This window comes from Ostrea edulis, chromosome 3 (assembly GCF_947568905.1).
Source record: "Ostrea edulis chromosome 3, xbOstEdul1.1, whole genome shotgun sequence".
NCBI classification, from domain to species: domain Eukaryota; kingdom Metazoa; phylum Mollusca; class Bivalvia; order Ostreida; family Ostreidae; genus Ostrea; species Ostrea edulis.
In genome coordinates this window covers 16,181,474-16,196,547 of record NC_079166.1, presented here as the reverse complement: position 1 = coordinate 16,196,547, position 15,074 = coordinate 16,181,474, and the positions used below count along the sequence as shown (strand labels likewise).

Here is a 15,074-nt window from a genome sequence, read left to right as displayed (position 1 = left end):
GCGAAATGATACATTACAAACATTTTATTATATATTTGAATTGAGAATAACAATAAGAAACATATTTGTAGATAAAATAAATCCAGCTTATTTTACCCACGACACTTTGTGTCCAGCACAATTCATGATGATAACATAAAAACAAAACCCCCTTCATTTACTACATGCAAGGAGCCTACACTTTTTACAAATGTTTGCTAGGACTAACATTCATGTAAACTATTCATTATTCATACATAATTTAGGGTCTTAGAAATGAGAGCCGATTGAAGTAAATGCTAGATAAATTGTTCACTCCTCCAATCAGAGACACTTATTCATATTTATGAACGAGAAGAAGAAAGATAATATCGTGGTGCATGACATTAAATCTTGACTGACAAATAACAGACAAGAGATTTGAATGAACCGGAGCAATAGATATGGAACATGTATTTATGCTCTTAATAAAAATACAAAATAAACATTCTCTGCATAGTAATGAGACAACTTAGCAAGAATAAATCAGCACTCCGAACTGCATTTCTAACCTATGGAAATCATTTCCTTTCATGACCTATCAAGGTCATCTGATGTGTGGAATACAATTAGGGTCACTAATTTTATTTAACGAATAATAAAGACCATCTTATAAAAATCATGACTTTTTTTTTAATGAAAAAGGAAATGTGTTATGAAATAAACTGCGTTTTAAAAACAAATACTGTTGAAAGTTTAGAAACATTGAAATGCCTGACAGTGCTGTTAAAACCTGTGCAACATTGAGGAAGTCGGACTGTATTAAAAATACAGTGATTGTCAGGATTTGATTGGTGAATTAAACCTGTTACAACGTCTTGTGGTAAAACATTAAACTTAAAAAATGAAGAAGATACAATATACAAACACAAATCTGGATTTTAGAGAAATTTGTCACAAGTCATCATGCTATTACAATCAACATGATCAATTATTCAACACGTGCTCGACTCGAAAGAGACTGGGCATGTCTGTATCCAAGAATTCGCCTTAGCACTACGTGCCAATTGTGATTTAGTTGCAGTGGCATGCAACTAACTTTTAGCTCTTGCATTGTACAAATTCAGCTCTTTAACTTTAGAACTATCATTTTGTTCCTCTCGGATTTTGATACCATTCCTGGTAAATTGGCTATGAATTGAATTGTTTCATCGGTCTTCATCATCATCATCATTATCATCGCTATAATCGTTGTTACCATTATGACTTTCATAATCTTGATTGTTGTACCTATAATCATCTTCCTGATTACTGTCATTATTTTCACCGAATGTGCTGTCATCTGCAGCAAAAGGATTTCTGTGTAGTTGCGAAGGTTGAAGAATATTAGATATGCTAGGTGAAGTGTATGGAATTGTAGAAGTATCATAATTCCTCTTATCACTATGTTCTGTATTGAATATTTGATCATGTACTGGGCTATGGAAGTTCCGAACAGTGTCAAAAGATGCTCTATCATCATACCGATGACTATCTAGGTGTGGCTGAATATTATTTGTATGGGTGTTTAAATGTTGTTGGGTGTGTGTATCGTCAGATGGTACGTTGATGTGTATGTTTAATTGGTCGTTTGGTCTTCCAAATGTATCCCTGTGCACAGAGTTACTAAAGTAATTGGTCACGGGATCTAAGAATATGTTTTCATCTCGTCTATTCGCTTGTTCTGTCAATGCCTGTTTGTCTCCTGTTGACCAATGGTTGGTTGTAGCTGGTTGATTAAATGAATTGTCATCAGTAGTGGATGCAGAGTGCCATTGAGAGGAATGATCACTATGGGATGGATGTTGATTCCCAGCGTTGTTAGAGCTGCCTCCATGAGAGATCCAGTGATTGTCATCATTCATATAACTGTTTACAGTCTCAGAATCGTCTCTGTAATTGGTGTGGTCTTGTGAATAATCGTCTGTGTGGACATACTGAGATTCCTGATGAAAACCACGAAGCAAAGAGAAGGTGTTACCATGATATTTCTTCCGTGTCTGCTGTTGCTTATTCGTATATTGTCTTTCTGAATCGTCATTATTGTCATAATTCCAAGTTCCTCCATAAGGGTTATCGCCATAATTTCCTGCAAGCGCAAAGTCGTCAGTGTGAAGAGTGTGTTGATTATGATGATTGTTTTGATAGTCTTTAACCACGTGTCTGTTGTTTTTCAAAGATGAAAGGAAACTAGCTTGTGGAACGTCAGACCCTACAGCATGACTGAAAGAACTGTGTTGCGAATCGTTATAATCGACGTAGTGTGAAGCAGGGACAGTCGGAATCGGTGTTGTTATCACGTTGTTGAAATCCGTTGAAGGTGCATCATTTCTATTATTGAAAGGATTTCTTGTTTGTCCGAAGTGAAAGAAATTTGATGGCATGAAATACTCGTCGGTGCCATCATCAGTTGTTGTCCTATGATTGTTTAAAAAGTGTAAGTCTGCAGGATTGGCGTCATTTGTTGATTCCCTGCTCTCTTCACTGTCATCATAACGTTCATGTTTTTCAATATTTTTCACATGACTAGGCAAGTTGTTTTCACTGTCCTCTTTATCACTCTTTCCTTCTTTACTTTCTTCAGATACCTGTTTGACTGGTTTTTCAACGTCAGCATTCAATACCTTAAAATACGGTTCGGCAGCAATGTTTTGGATTTTTTCAATAGGTCTGTGCATAAAATCCAAATAGATTTGGTCATCAAAAATACCTTCCGGAAAATCCTCACTTCTTGGTGAATACGTTTTATCTTTTTCTTCTGTACTGTCTTTCCCAGTGCTATCATAAGTAACCGTGGTGCTTTCGTATATACTTTTCACTGGGTGTTCTTCTTCCCAGTCTTTCGATTTAGTTTCATACTCTCTGGAATCGTCATTCTGAGAATTTTCTTTCCCTGCAGAAGCTGAGATGTCTCTCTGTACAGTCTCTTTGCGGTCGTCGTAATATAAATGTAAATTATGTAAGTCATAATCACTAGATTTGAATTGGGTAAGGCCTGAATAATCTTCTAATGAATCCTTTTCACCTGCCGAGTTGCTGGTGTGTTCTTTTGAATCGGATTCCTCTAATGAAGATTTCGATATTTGAACTGAATCTTGAGTACTTCCTTTTGGCTGTTCCGCGTTTGGTTGAGATTCATGACTATCCTTGGAAGAATCATCAAAATTCTGACTTGCTGATTCGTCAGTTTCCTTTGAATATTTGGGTTTCTCATCTGAATCTTCAGTACTCTCTTTAGAATTTTCCAAGGATGGTTTAGATTCTTTACTATCTCTAAAAGAATCATGAAGAATTTGACGTAACGATTCAACGGTTTCAGTTGAATCTTTGATTGGTTTTGTAAACATGCTATTTTGCAATCTAGTATTTTCGGCTGATTTGTCGCTGCTGTGACTTGAAACCTCATCTACCTTGGAATTGCCACTCATATCAGTGGTACTGCTATCTACTTTTGAGTTTTCTATCGATGTATGGCTAAAGTGATCTGAAGAATCAGCAGTTTCTGAATCGCCAATTTCATCTGATTTGTCAATGCTGTTTGATTCAGAGCTTTCATCAGATTGTCCACTTTTTGACTCCAAACTAGCACTGGTTCTAGAATCGTATGATATTCCACTACTATCTTTCGGTATGCCTTCAGTAGAATCATAATAAATAGATTCACCGTTATTCTTCATCGAGTTTCTACTCTTTTCAGTCGATTCATCGTCAATTTCCTTAGATATGCTTTGAAAATCATTGCCATACTCGTCTGAAATTTCACTGCTGTCCGATTTAGAAGTTTCAGTTGATTCATTGACGCTTTCGTTTGATGCATCGTCGGATTTTGAATCTTGATTATCTTCTTGAGAGTTTTCAATACTCTCCGATTTAATATTTTCATTTGATTTTTCAGTCTCCTGTTCTGAAGAATTGTCACTATATGATTCACCAGAATTACTGTCATTTTCATCTCTCTCAAAACTTTCGGTCGAGTCACTGACACTTTGTTCTGAAATTTTTCCTTCATCAGAATTTCGATTGTTGCCTATTCTTGATTTTTCAAACGATTTATTGCCGTTTTCCATAGATGTATGATCTTCATTAGAATTACCACGATCCTCATCTGATTTTTCTATGCTTTCGGATTCAGATCTCGCATTCAAAGAATATCCTTTCTCGATTGATGCATCTGTGTTCTTTGAATCTCTCACCTCGGATGACTTTTCAATACTTTCAGCTTTACTAGATATACTCGAGTCATCGCTTTCTTTCTTCAAATCACCGCTATCCTCGTTTGATGTCTGACTGCTGACGAGTTCAAACATTTCTGTGGAAACATCGATGCTTTTTGTGTCATGGCTACTTCCTGCTTTAGATATGTCGATTGATTCGTCGACACTTTGCTTCAAGGCATTATTTTCCTCTGAATAGGTATTTTCATCCTCGGAGATTTCACTTGAGTCTTTTGAATTTTCAATAGATTTATCTGAGCTTTGCTGCGAAGTATTGCTACTCTCCGAATTACTAATTTCTTGTGTTTGACCTTCGTCTGGCTTAGACATTTTAGTCGATTTATCAGATTGATCATCAGAGTTTGAATCAATCTCCATGCTATCTTGTATAGACGTTTCAGTAGATCTTTCATCCATTTGTTCGGAAGATTTATCGTACTTTGAATCCAAGCTTTCATCTTTTGATTTTACGCTGTTCGATTCTTCGTTACTTTCCCCTGCAATATGATTTTCTTCATCTGAACTGTCTTTTTGTGTGGAATCCTCATCGCTTTCTTCGCTCTCATCATCATTAATTTCTTCTGATTTTGAATTGTCCAAAGATTCAATACTGTCGCTTGCATCAACACTTTCCACCGATTCATCATTTTCTTTGGAAAATGCATCACTCTTTGAAATTTTCTCTACTATTGAATCCTCGGTGCTTTGGTTATTTTCTTGTGAATCGTTTTGATCATCACTTTCTGAACTCTTGCTTGAATGAGATTCATTTGATTCTTTGTCTAAATTTCCTGACGTTAAACCATCTGCAATTTTTGATGTTGAAGAATGGGCTTTTTTATTTTCTCTTGATTTATCTTCTGTATCAGCGTCATATTCAACAATTCTTGCAGCATTACTAAGTATGTTCAAAGCAGTGTCAGTCTCTCCCGAGTCTCTTTCTTTCTGTTTATAACCAAGAGATAGATTAACCTTATCTGGCATGCTCTCATTCGAGTCATCGGTTTCTTTGCTAGAGTCGCTATCTAACATTTCACTCTGTTTTTCATCTGTCGACTCATTCTCTCCTTGGATGGATGCGATATTTTCCAAGGAATCGTCGTTATTACTGGATGACTCGTCAGAATGTGATGATTCATCCATACTATGGGAGACGCCTCTGCTGTTTTCATCACTGTCGATTGCATCGCTGGCTTTCTCTGTTTCATCACTTTCACTTGAGTCATTGATACTAACATCTTTTTCATTCGAATTAGAATCGCTGTCCGGAGCTTGCAAATTTTCGTTGGAATTTAGATTATATTGTAGATTTAAGGACGTAGCAACAATTGCTTTAAATTTATCTTCATCTTGGGAGTTGTCATATTCAAAACTGTAGTCATTATCCAGCTCAGGAGGTTCGATGATTTCCAGTTCATTTGAATCGACGTCACTTTTATGTAATGGGTAGTTGTTCGACCACTGGTCGGCGTTATTAATCTCTTCAGAGGATTGCCTCTTCTCATTTACTTCAAATGAAGCTATGTCGTCTTCATCATCATCTGCTTTCTCTTCTGACGAATGTTTAGATATACTGTACTGTTTCTGTTCCTCTGACGACTTCTGTTCATCATCATTGTCTTCTGCTGATAGATTTTCTGCATCTTGTTGCTCTGACGATGACTTTTGATTATCGTCTTCTTTCAACGATTGTTCGTCATCATTTTGTTTCACAGATGATTGATTATCACTGTTTTTTTCTTCTGTCGACTGACTTTCATCCTTCTGATCATCACTGTTTTCTTCTTCTGTCGACTGACTTTCATCCTTCTGTTCATCACTGTTTTCCTCTTCTGTTGACTGACTTTCATCCTTCTGATCATCACTGTTTTCTTCTTCTGTCGACTGACTTTCATCCTTCTGATCATCACTGTTTTCTTCTGTCGACTGACTTTCACCCTTCTGTTCTATGGAAACCCCTTTCGACTCTTCACTAGAGGTGTCTAATGACAATTCATCTGTGGATAAGTGATTTTCATCGTTTACATCTTCAGAGTTTGGATCGGTCTCCTCTGAGCTATCGAACTCATAGCTTTCATCGTTGAAATCAGGTTGAGATAGGTCGTATTCATAATTATCTCTGATATTATTCACTACACGATTAAGGAAGTTATTAGTAATAGAATTTATATCAGGAGTGATAGTAAAATCTCTTATTTCGTTGTTGACATTACGTTCATCTTGTATATTGCTTCCAACAACAGTTACGTCTTTTTTCAGAGGTTTCCTGGATTTTTCTATCAACTTTTTCCTGTCATCTGAAGATGGTTTTAACATAATTGGCTTAGCGTATTTCTTTATGTAATCTGGCAGTTTCAACATCTCTCTTGTGATGGTATTCATACTGTGCATGCCACTAGCCACGAAATCTCGGATGACCTCTTTATTCTTAGAACCATCCAGACGACTTTTTTTAAATAAAGAATTTTCGTTATGATCATCAATCTTTTTACGTGATTTGGTTGGAAAAGCCATGGATTCTTTGTTCTATAAAGACAAAACAATTATTGTAATTTACTTTAATTATGCTGTGCTAAAATTCCGCAATTTGTTACAATGACACAATCAAGAGTTTTAAATTTCAAGTTATAAGAAAATCGACTTTTAAAATGTCGGTTACGAAAGCATTGAAACACGTTTGATATATCATTCACGCTGGAAAATGATTCATCGTGAATAAAATGAAATTAAAATCATCGTGCTGATTTCCCAATCTACAGGATTTTAATCGAGAGATGGAATGAATGCGTATTTCATTTAAATACACATTTTATTGAAATTGATATCGACTTACCGGATTTGATAAGCTGAAATTAATATCGACTTACCGGATTTGATAAGCTAAAATTAATATCGACTTACCGGATTTGATAAGCTAAAATTAATATCGACTTACCGGATTTGATAAGCTGAAATTAATATCGACTTACCGGATTTGATAAGCTGAAATTAATATCGACTTACCGGATTTGATAAGCTAAAATTAATATCGACTTACCGGATTTGATAAGCTGAAATTAATATCGACTTACCGGATTTGATAAGCTAAAATTAATATCGACTTACCGGATTTGATAAGCTGAAATTAATATCGACTTACCGGATTTGATAAGTTAAAATCAATATCGATTTTACCGGATTTGATAAGCTAAAATTGATATCGACTTACCGTATTTGATAAGTTGAAATTAATATCGACTTACCGGATTTGATAAGCTAAAATTAATATCGACTTACCGGATTTGATAGGCTAAAATTAATATCGACTTACCGGATTTGATAAGCTAAGATTAATATCGACTTTCCGGATTTGATAAGCTTGAATTAATATCGACTTATCGGATTTTGATAAGCTGAAATTAATATCGACTTACCGGATTTGATAAGCTAAATTTAATATCGACTCACTGGATTTGATAAGCTTAAATTAATACGACTTACCGGATTTGATAAGCTAAAATTAATACGACTTACCGGATTTGATAAGCTAAAATTAATACGACTTACCGGATTTGATAAGCTAAAATTAACACGACTTACCGGATTTGATAAGCTAAGATCCAGATGCCGCTGTGCGACGTCGTCCTCTAAACTGGCCCCTTTCATAGCTTGTGAAATCGGAGTTATGGCTGCCTGAAAAACACCAAATACATGAAAATATTTAAAGGACATCTATATTTTATACATCGTTGTACTTATTAAATTATCAAAAAGGCACAATTATGGTTTTGTTTGGAAACAACATAAATTCAAAAATCTCTCGAAAGCATTACTAAGCAATATTTCAGATCCGAGTAAACCTCCCTGCTGACTAATTACTGGAGAACAAAAGAACAAGGAAGAGGTCAAACGGAGTCCTCCGTTACATGACTAACCCTATCTCTGTATATGACTGTCAAGGTTATGTTGGTATACGTAAGTCAGTGTATTGCAACTAAAGAGATAATTATAATCATTGCCTATCATCTGAAAACAACAATCAATGTAATATTGAAAGTAATGCTAAATAAGTATTGGATAAGTTAGTTAATTAGGGTCCTCGAACTCTACGAGGCACGTTTCCGTCAGAAAATATGTAATGCACATTGCTTGTCAGAAATATATTTACGCTATGGGCTTCCGAAAATACGAGAAATGTTAATTAAATAATCACTCGAGGTTATTGAAAAAGCATGTAACCTTGTAACTAGGGGGTGGTAGATTTTACACTTTTCTGTGCAGTCTCGATATAGGTTAATTACTCAAAACACTCTCCGCAAGTCATGCAGAGATGTTTTGTCGGTATCAATGTCATTAGACAAAGAAGGTTACCAAATAAATAATAATTTATATAGTCCTCGTTTACGGAAGTGTGTGCACGGTCTGTATATTTACCATACTATCTACTTATAAGAGGAAACCTGTATCCTCGCTGCCCAGTAGAGACATGTTAAATAATTAACATAAAAACTTCTTCATTAATATTTAATGAAATATGGATGCGAATTAAACACTTGACATTTTCTCCGGCATTCTCAAATGAGGTAAAGAGGCAACATTAAATCAATGAATTCACAATAATCGAATAATGAAAAAATGAAATAATCTCTGCGTACATCAAAGCTGTCTCAGTCAGAATTCAGAGACGCTGGAACTTTACAAATTATTGTCTTTCATCAGTATGTTGATCACGATTTGAATTAATTATAGTTTTTTTCTTATAACGCGTTTTATAATGTGACAAGAAAATTACGCTAGCTGTAATTTGTATCCCGCCGTCTTTATTATGATACTTTGATGATCATTCTCATTAGCCCTCCTAATTACTCTTAACATTAGGAGACATTTATTTCTCAACGCTTTGTAAAAGTTATCTAACATTAAAGATAGAATGATAGTATGACAACACCATTAGGGTCACCTGTTGACATTTTATAATGGTTGGTGTTCTTGACGGTTATGGGTTGTTATTTTCTTAGCAAAACGTCACCGGTCCCGTTGGCTAGATGGTTATTTAGCGATTGTGTCGTGAATGGGGGGTCGCGAGTTTGATCCCCACTCGTACCTTTGCCGCATCAATGCTACGACGTAAAAATAGGTAGTGACTGCTCTTTCGCCAGGCGCACAGCATTTAGCACTTAAGAGTTGTGTGTGTTTCGGATGAGGTCTTAAAAACCGAGGTCCCATGTTACAGAAGGCATAGATACGATAAAGAACCCTACTCATTGCGACAGCCCTGGGCGTCAGGCGTAGGTTTAATGGCACTTCACCTATAGTTCAATTTCAGTGAAAAATTCTCAAAAGAACGCAAAACAAACTCATAAAAATGTGAGAATGAGATCAAATTATTTCTACTGCAATAAGCCACTGTTTCGAAAACTGAAATTACACCATATTTGTGAAAATGCAATGCAATATTGATATCAAATTTCTTCTAACTCTAAAACTCAACACATAAAAATTTATATTTTATACGAAAATAGAAAGTGTATGTATTGCCAATTAATGACTTGGTAAGATTGTCAACAAATTTTCATCATCGCCTGGAAATGTCCGGTCCATTACCAGGGGCAATGACGACACTGGGAATACCGAAATTGTTCTATTGATAGAAATTACCCCTATTTCAGGATTAACGACTTATGTCGACGTAAAACTGAAAAAAATATATGTTTCGTTCACAAATTACAATGTTATAGTTTGTTTGGGTTATAAACAGTAATAAAAATATAGATAAAGACTGTCTGGTGTGCTCATTTATTAACACTTCATACAGATATGTCCATTCAATACTCATGAATACATATTGACAAAATTACTTTGCTTTATTTGCACCTTTACAATATCCTTATTCAGCTTTTATGCACGTGATGACGGACACAAAATATGCCACGCCCCATTGGACCTGCCATAGCAAAGCAGGACACTTCCCGATCGATAATTATAAATATATTCTACGCTTGACCATTGGTTTATTTGGCATTATTTTGACAAGTGGCCAAACAATCTGTCGCTTTTTTGCACTGCTTGTAACAGTATGTAAATCGGTTTTACATAGATGGTTTTGTCATTGGTCCATGTGTCTACAAATAAACGTATCGCGCTTGGAAATTAGCATTCAGTTCCATCAATATATTCCATAACAAATTATTAAAATATACACAAGTATGTCCATAAAGTTAGGCACTGAGGAAGTTTAGGTGATTATTTAATAAGTATGAGATACGTTACCTTGAATTAATTTGTAACATAGTTACCATGACTTGTATAGAAATAAAAGGCTCCGAGAACCAGCAAAAAATATTTCCGCGCACTATCATTTGATTTGCAACATATTGCAATATTGCTTAAATGATATTCATTTAAAACAGTATCAATACTTTTATCTCTAGACCTCACAAGTTTTCCTTAACTGGTATTTTAATTTGATTAACATGTAGATTTATTTATATTTTTGCGAAAAAATTGACATCTGATCAAGTGATACATTTACATTGTGACAGAGGAATTATGCAATTAATATCAAAGTTAAATGTATTCAAAGTTTATTACTGAAAGATGAATATTTTCCAGATTGCCATTAACTTTATCAAAGAATTAAATATACTCTGTATATGTTGTCTTCCAGGCACTTGTAGCATTTTTATCACTCGATAAAACATGTTGCTTATTTCATTATCTCCCTTCAGATTTTTCTTTACAACGCTTAAAGTGGAGAAAACTCACCATGTATTCGTCATCATCTTCTTGATGAAGGTTTCCTGACAGGTAGACCCCCATCATAATCGCAGTCACTCCCAACACCCCAACACACGAAATCACCACCGTCATCGTGATCCATTTCGTCGTCTGAGCTTGCGCCTGCAAGATCGCCTCCTGAACAGAGGGACAAATCAAGTTAGCTGACATGACACAAAAGAATCAGAGATCAAATTAAGTTGGCTGATAAAAGGGTGAAGATAACGAACAATGATCAATCTCATAACTCCTATAAGAAATACAAAATAAGAGTTGGGCAAACACGGGACCCTGGATATACATGAGGTGCCTATAGGAGGAGTAAATATCCCCTCTCGACCGGTCACAACCGCCGCAAGCCCTATATCTTGATCAGGTAAACGGAGTTATCCGTTGTGAAAATCAGTGTGCCAAGAACGGTCTAACAATCGGTATGAAACACGTCAGACAGCATTTAACCCAATGAGAAGTTGTATTGGCAAACTAGATCGTTATAACAACAACATATTTTACGAAATGCTGACTGTAAACGAGTCTTTTGAAACCCCTGTAACATCGAAAATCAACTTGTTTGTCTGTAGACGGCCTCGATATAAAATCTTACCATACGCAGAACAAGCTCTGATGTGACAGAACAGAACAGTAGATAAAGTTAAGTTAGGTGATGTGATACAAGAGAATGACGGTGAAAATGAAGTTGGCTAACGTTATACAAGTCAAGAGTAAAAGAGAAAATGAAGTTCATTCGTGTAACGGAAAAGATTATTACATATACAGAGAAAATGAAGGGGACTGGTGTGAGGAAAAGATTTGAAATAAGATGTGTTCTGTATTTAGGGGATGCGCTTTCAACACACTTTATTTGCACCATGAGTCTTTCGCAACCATGACCTTCACTCACGTAAAAATGGGTAAAATAAAGTAATGGTTTATTATTTATTATATGAACGATCTTATTTTTTTTATCATCATTAATATTTTCATTTCTTCCTTCTTGATTTATTTGGTCGTTTCTTTCTTGTCGTGTTACATTTGGCCTGCATTACTGTTTCAAAGACGTGAAATCATTTTTTTAGACAATCTGAGTGTCCTTCAAATTACTTAATAATAACTTAATTATCTAAAAACTATTATAATTACGGTTGAAGGACACCGATCTATTCTTGACAGACAGAACGTATTCGTATCTGACTGTTGCTTATGAGAAAGAAAGTAAATTATATCGATAATTATTGCGGTTTAAACTTTGTGACGTTAATCATCATTGCTGCTTGTCAATGACAGTTAATCACCATATTACTACTGTTGGAAAGTTTTCCTGCCCGCGCGTTCCAAGTTTTAACATTGCTCACCTATGTTAACCATGCAGTCGTACTTGCACACCTTTGATGTGCCTTCTGTTTCGTTTTTGTTCAACAGAGAAATGAATTATGTAATTTGATCGCGAACACTTCTTTATTCAATATGATACACGAGGGGTGAGAGATTTTCTATTTCTTTTACAACAGAAATAGGCAATAGTTCTTTCCAACATGCCTTCACCACTGTTATCATCAGCTGACATAAGAAATGTCTAGATTTTAGAAAATGGTGCACAACAAAATCAATTGTTTGGAGACATAGGTAAAACGGAAGTACACGACTTAGTTCAAAAACCGTCAGTTGTCAACCAAGCACTTTTGAATCAAACATAGCCATACAAAGATTGAAGTACGACCAATCCCATTATTTTCAGAAGCTTGCATGCAGGATATATTTGTTTTTCATACTGGCAGCTATTAAAGCAGATATTGATCATGGTTTTGAATGCATGTATCATTACCTTCCAGAAATGTATTAAATTGGTTTTATAGCACTTGTGAAATTGAGCAGAGAGTATATGCTCTGTTACCCAACTAAATCAAAGATTACTCAACATTATTGACAATTGTTTTGCGGTAGAATTATGAAATTCGTGTAATATATATATATATATATATATATATATATATATATATATTTATATATATATATAATGTACAGTAAGACGCTTCCACATTTATTCCTATTTAGAAAGTTCTTAAAATGTGCAACGGAATGGAAACGGTTTGGACAATTTACGGGAGAATCTTCCATTGCAGTTTGACCACAAGTTTATAGACAGGTCATGAACACGACCATGTGATCGGTCAAGTTGTAAATCACTGAAATCATCAAATATCGAGACACAACGACGCATATATATTGAACATTATTCCATGCTTTCCTTTGCCTATCTATTCTGAATATAAATGTTTTGTTTGATATATAAAAAAAAAACTTTTTTGATTTTATTTTTGCTTGATAGAAACCAAAAGCTACATGAATGTTTCTCCCTCAATGGATACTCGTTCTCAAAGCTGCAATCATGTAGAAAACTTCCTTGCACAAAATGTAGACTCCTACATTGTAAATATGAAATTAGTTGTTTTTTGTTTTTTTTTTCTTTTTTAATGTGATGGTTTGCTTCTTAGTTTTATGAAATTATAGTCTCCACATTTAGAATGTTTACCCACCTTTGCTAAGGCTAGCTCGGGATCCTTGCAATGCCCTTTCATTAGAAATCAGAAATGGTCACACCTTCACAGCTCGAAACTCCACACATTAACACCAAAATCGGCGGTATTACCTGTATATACCTTTTATATTACTTAGCAATATATGGAGGGCGGTTGCTTGGTCAGAGAGTGGATGGTCATGCATGACGAGCGGCGGGAGTTAATCATGCGTCAGTGCATGGTCTCCCATTGGATAGCGATCTGGACCTCTAACAGTTTTTGGACTAGGAATGAGTGACTTGAGAAAATGTTAAAGATTTGCAAATATGACATATATCTATATGTCAAATAATACCTGCTTGGTTACTGGTTGTTACATGTTGCAAATGAAAGAGGATTTGAATTATTCAGTTCAGAATTTATCTTCATAATAAGTGCCTCTTTCATTTTCATGTTATACGATTTGCTTTTAAGTTTGTAATTGAATAAGATTATCAGCAATAAAATTTGGTTTTAAGATATGTACATACTTCATAATTGAGAAGAATATCTTCCTGCTTTCTATTTTATTTTTTCTTTCTATTTCATTCCATCTATTTATCTTAAGCCAATGTAATATTCCCCCTGTAACTTCGCAATGCAGATGTTTGTATTTGCCATACCTACATTAATACTACGGTATGAATTAAGCTTCCTGATGGAAGAAAAATATCTTTGATATACTGAGCGTTTTGTTTTCTGATATATCATCAAGTATGATCATTAAAATTTATTCAATCAGTATACAATGTGTTGGAAAAACCATATCTATTATTTTCATTTTTTTAAAAAATATATTATTTTCTTTCGGTTAGAAGCAAATTATCTGGAATTGCAAAGTTTTGTCAGCGCATATATAGTGTAGTTCAGAATACTTCGACTAAAAATAAGGTATTGAAATTATCTATAAAAAGATTGAAAGATCCCAACCACGTTATATGGTGCACAATTTTTTTTTATTATTATTATTTTTTTTTTTTTTTTTTTTTTTTGCCAAATCAATAGTCATATTAAAAAATCAACAACGAAAAAAAAAAGTTTCTTCATGATACATTTTTAATGTCACAAAAGCTTACCACTCCACCGATACGCAAACCTACTAACAAATTAACAGTCAATCACACAATCCAATCACACAGAGATAAACATATAACATAATGATTATTGCCCTGTATATACAGCAACTGAATGCTTAAGTAAATAGACGTACTAATACTGAGCATGGGAATATTGATAATAAAAATAACTGTACGTGTGAATAAAGATGTCTCTTCTGTAAATTAAACATGGAGATCAATAATGCCATGAGGATATGAGCTTATCTTCGTTTAAATGAATAACGAAGGATAGAAAAATAAAAGGAAAATAAACAAGGTAAAGTGATACTATTAACGAATCGATAGGTAAGATATTATTAACCTATCTAAAATTTAGAATATGACCAATGATAAAAGCTTTCAGTGATTAACAAAATGAACATCAATAATCATTGAACTACATTTTGTTAACTACATTTCAAATACAGTATAAAATGTTAAAGTGCAATTCATCT

The 15,074-nt window shown here is 34.6% G+C and overlaps 1 protein-coding gene across 1 annotated transcript; it reads right to left on the bottom strand.

The window, feature by feature from the left end:
- Positions 1-6: 6 nt before the first annotated feature.
- On the bottom strand, positions 7-13,543 carry LOC125676676 (dentin sialophosphoprotein-like). Its single transcript, XM_048914508.2, has 4 exons — positions 13,502-13,543; positions 10,952-11,105; positions 7,791-7,879; positions 7-6,737 (listed from the first exon to the last, which is right to left on the bottom strand). Exons 1-4 carry the CDS (start codon positions 13,541-13,543, stop codon positions 1,167-1,169), a joined length of 5,856 nt encoding a protein of 1,951 aa, XP_048770465.2. The 3' UTR covers positions 7-1,166.
- Between the last annotated feature and the right edge of the window lie 1,531 nt (positions 13,544-15,074).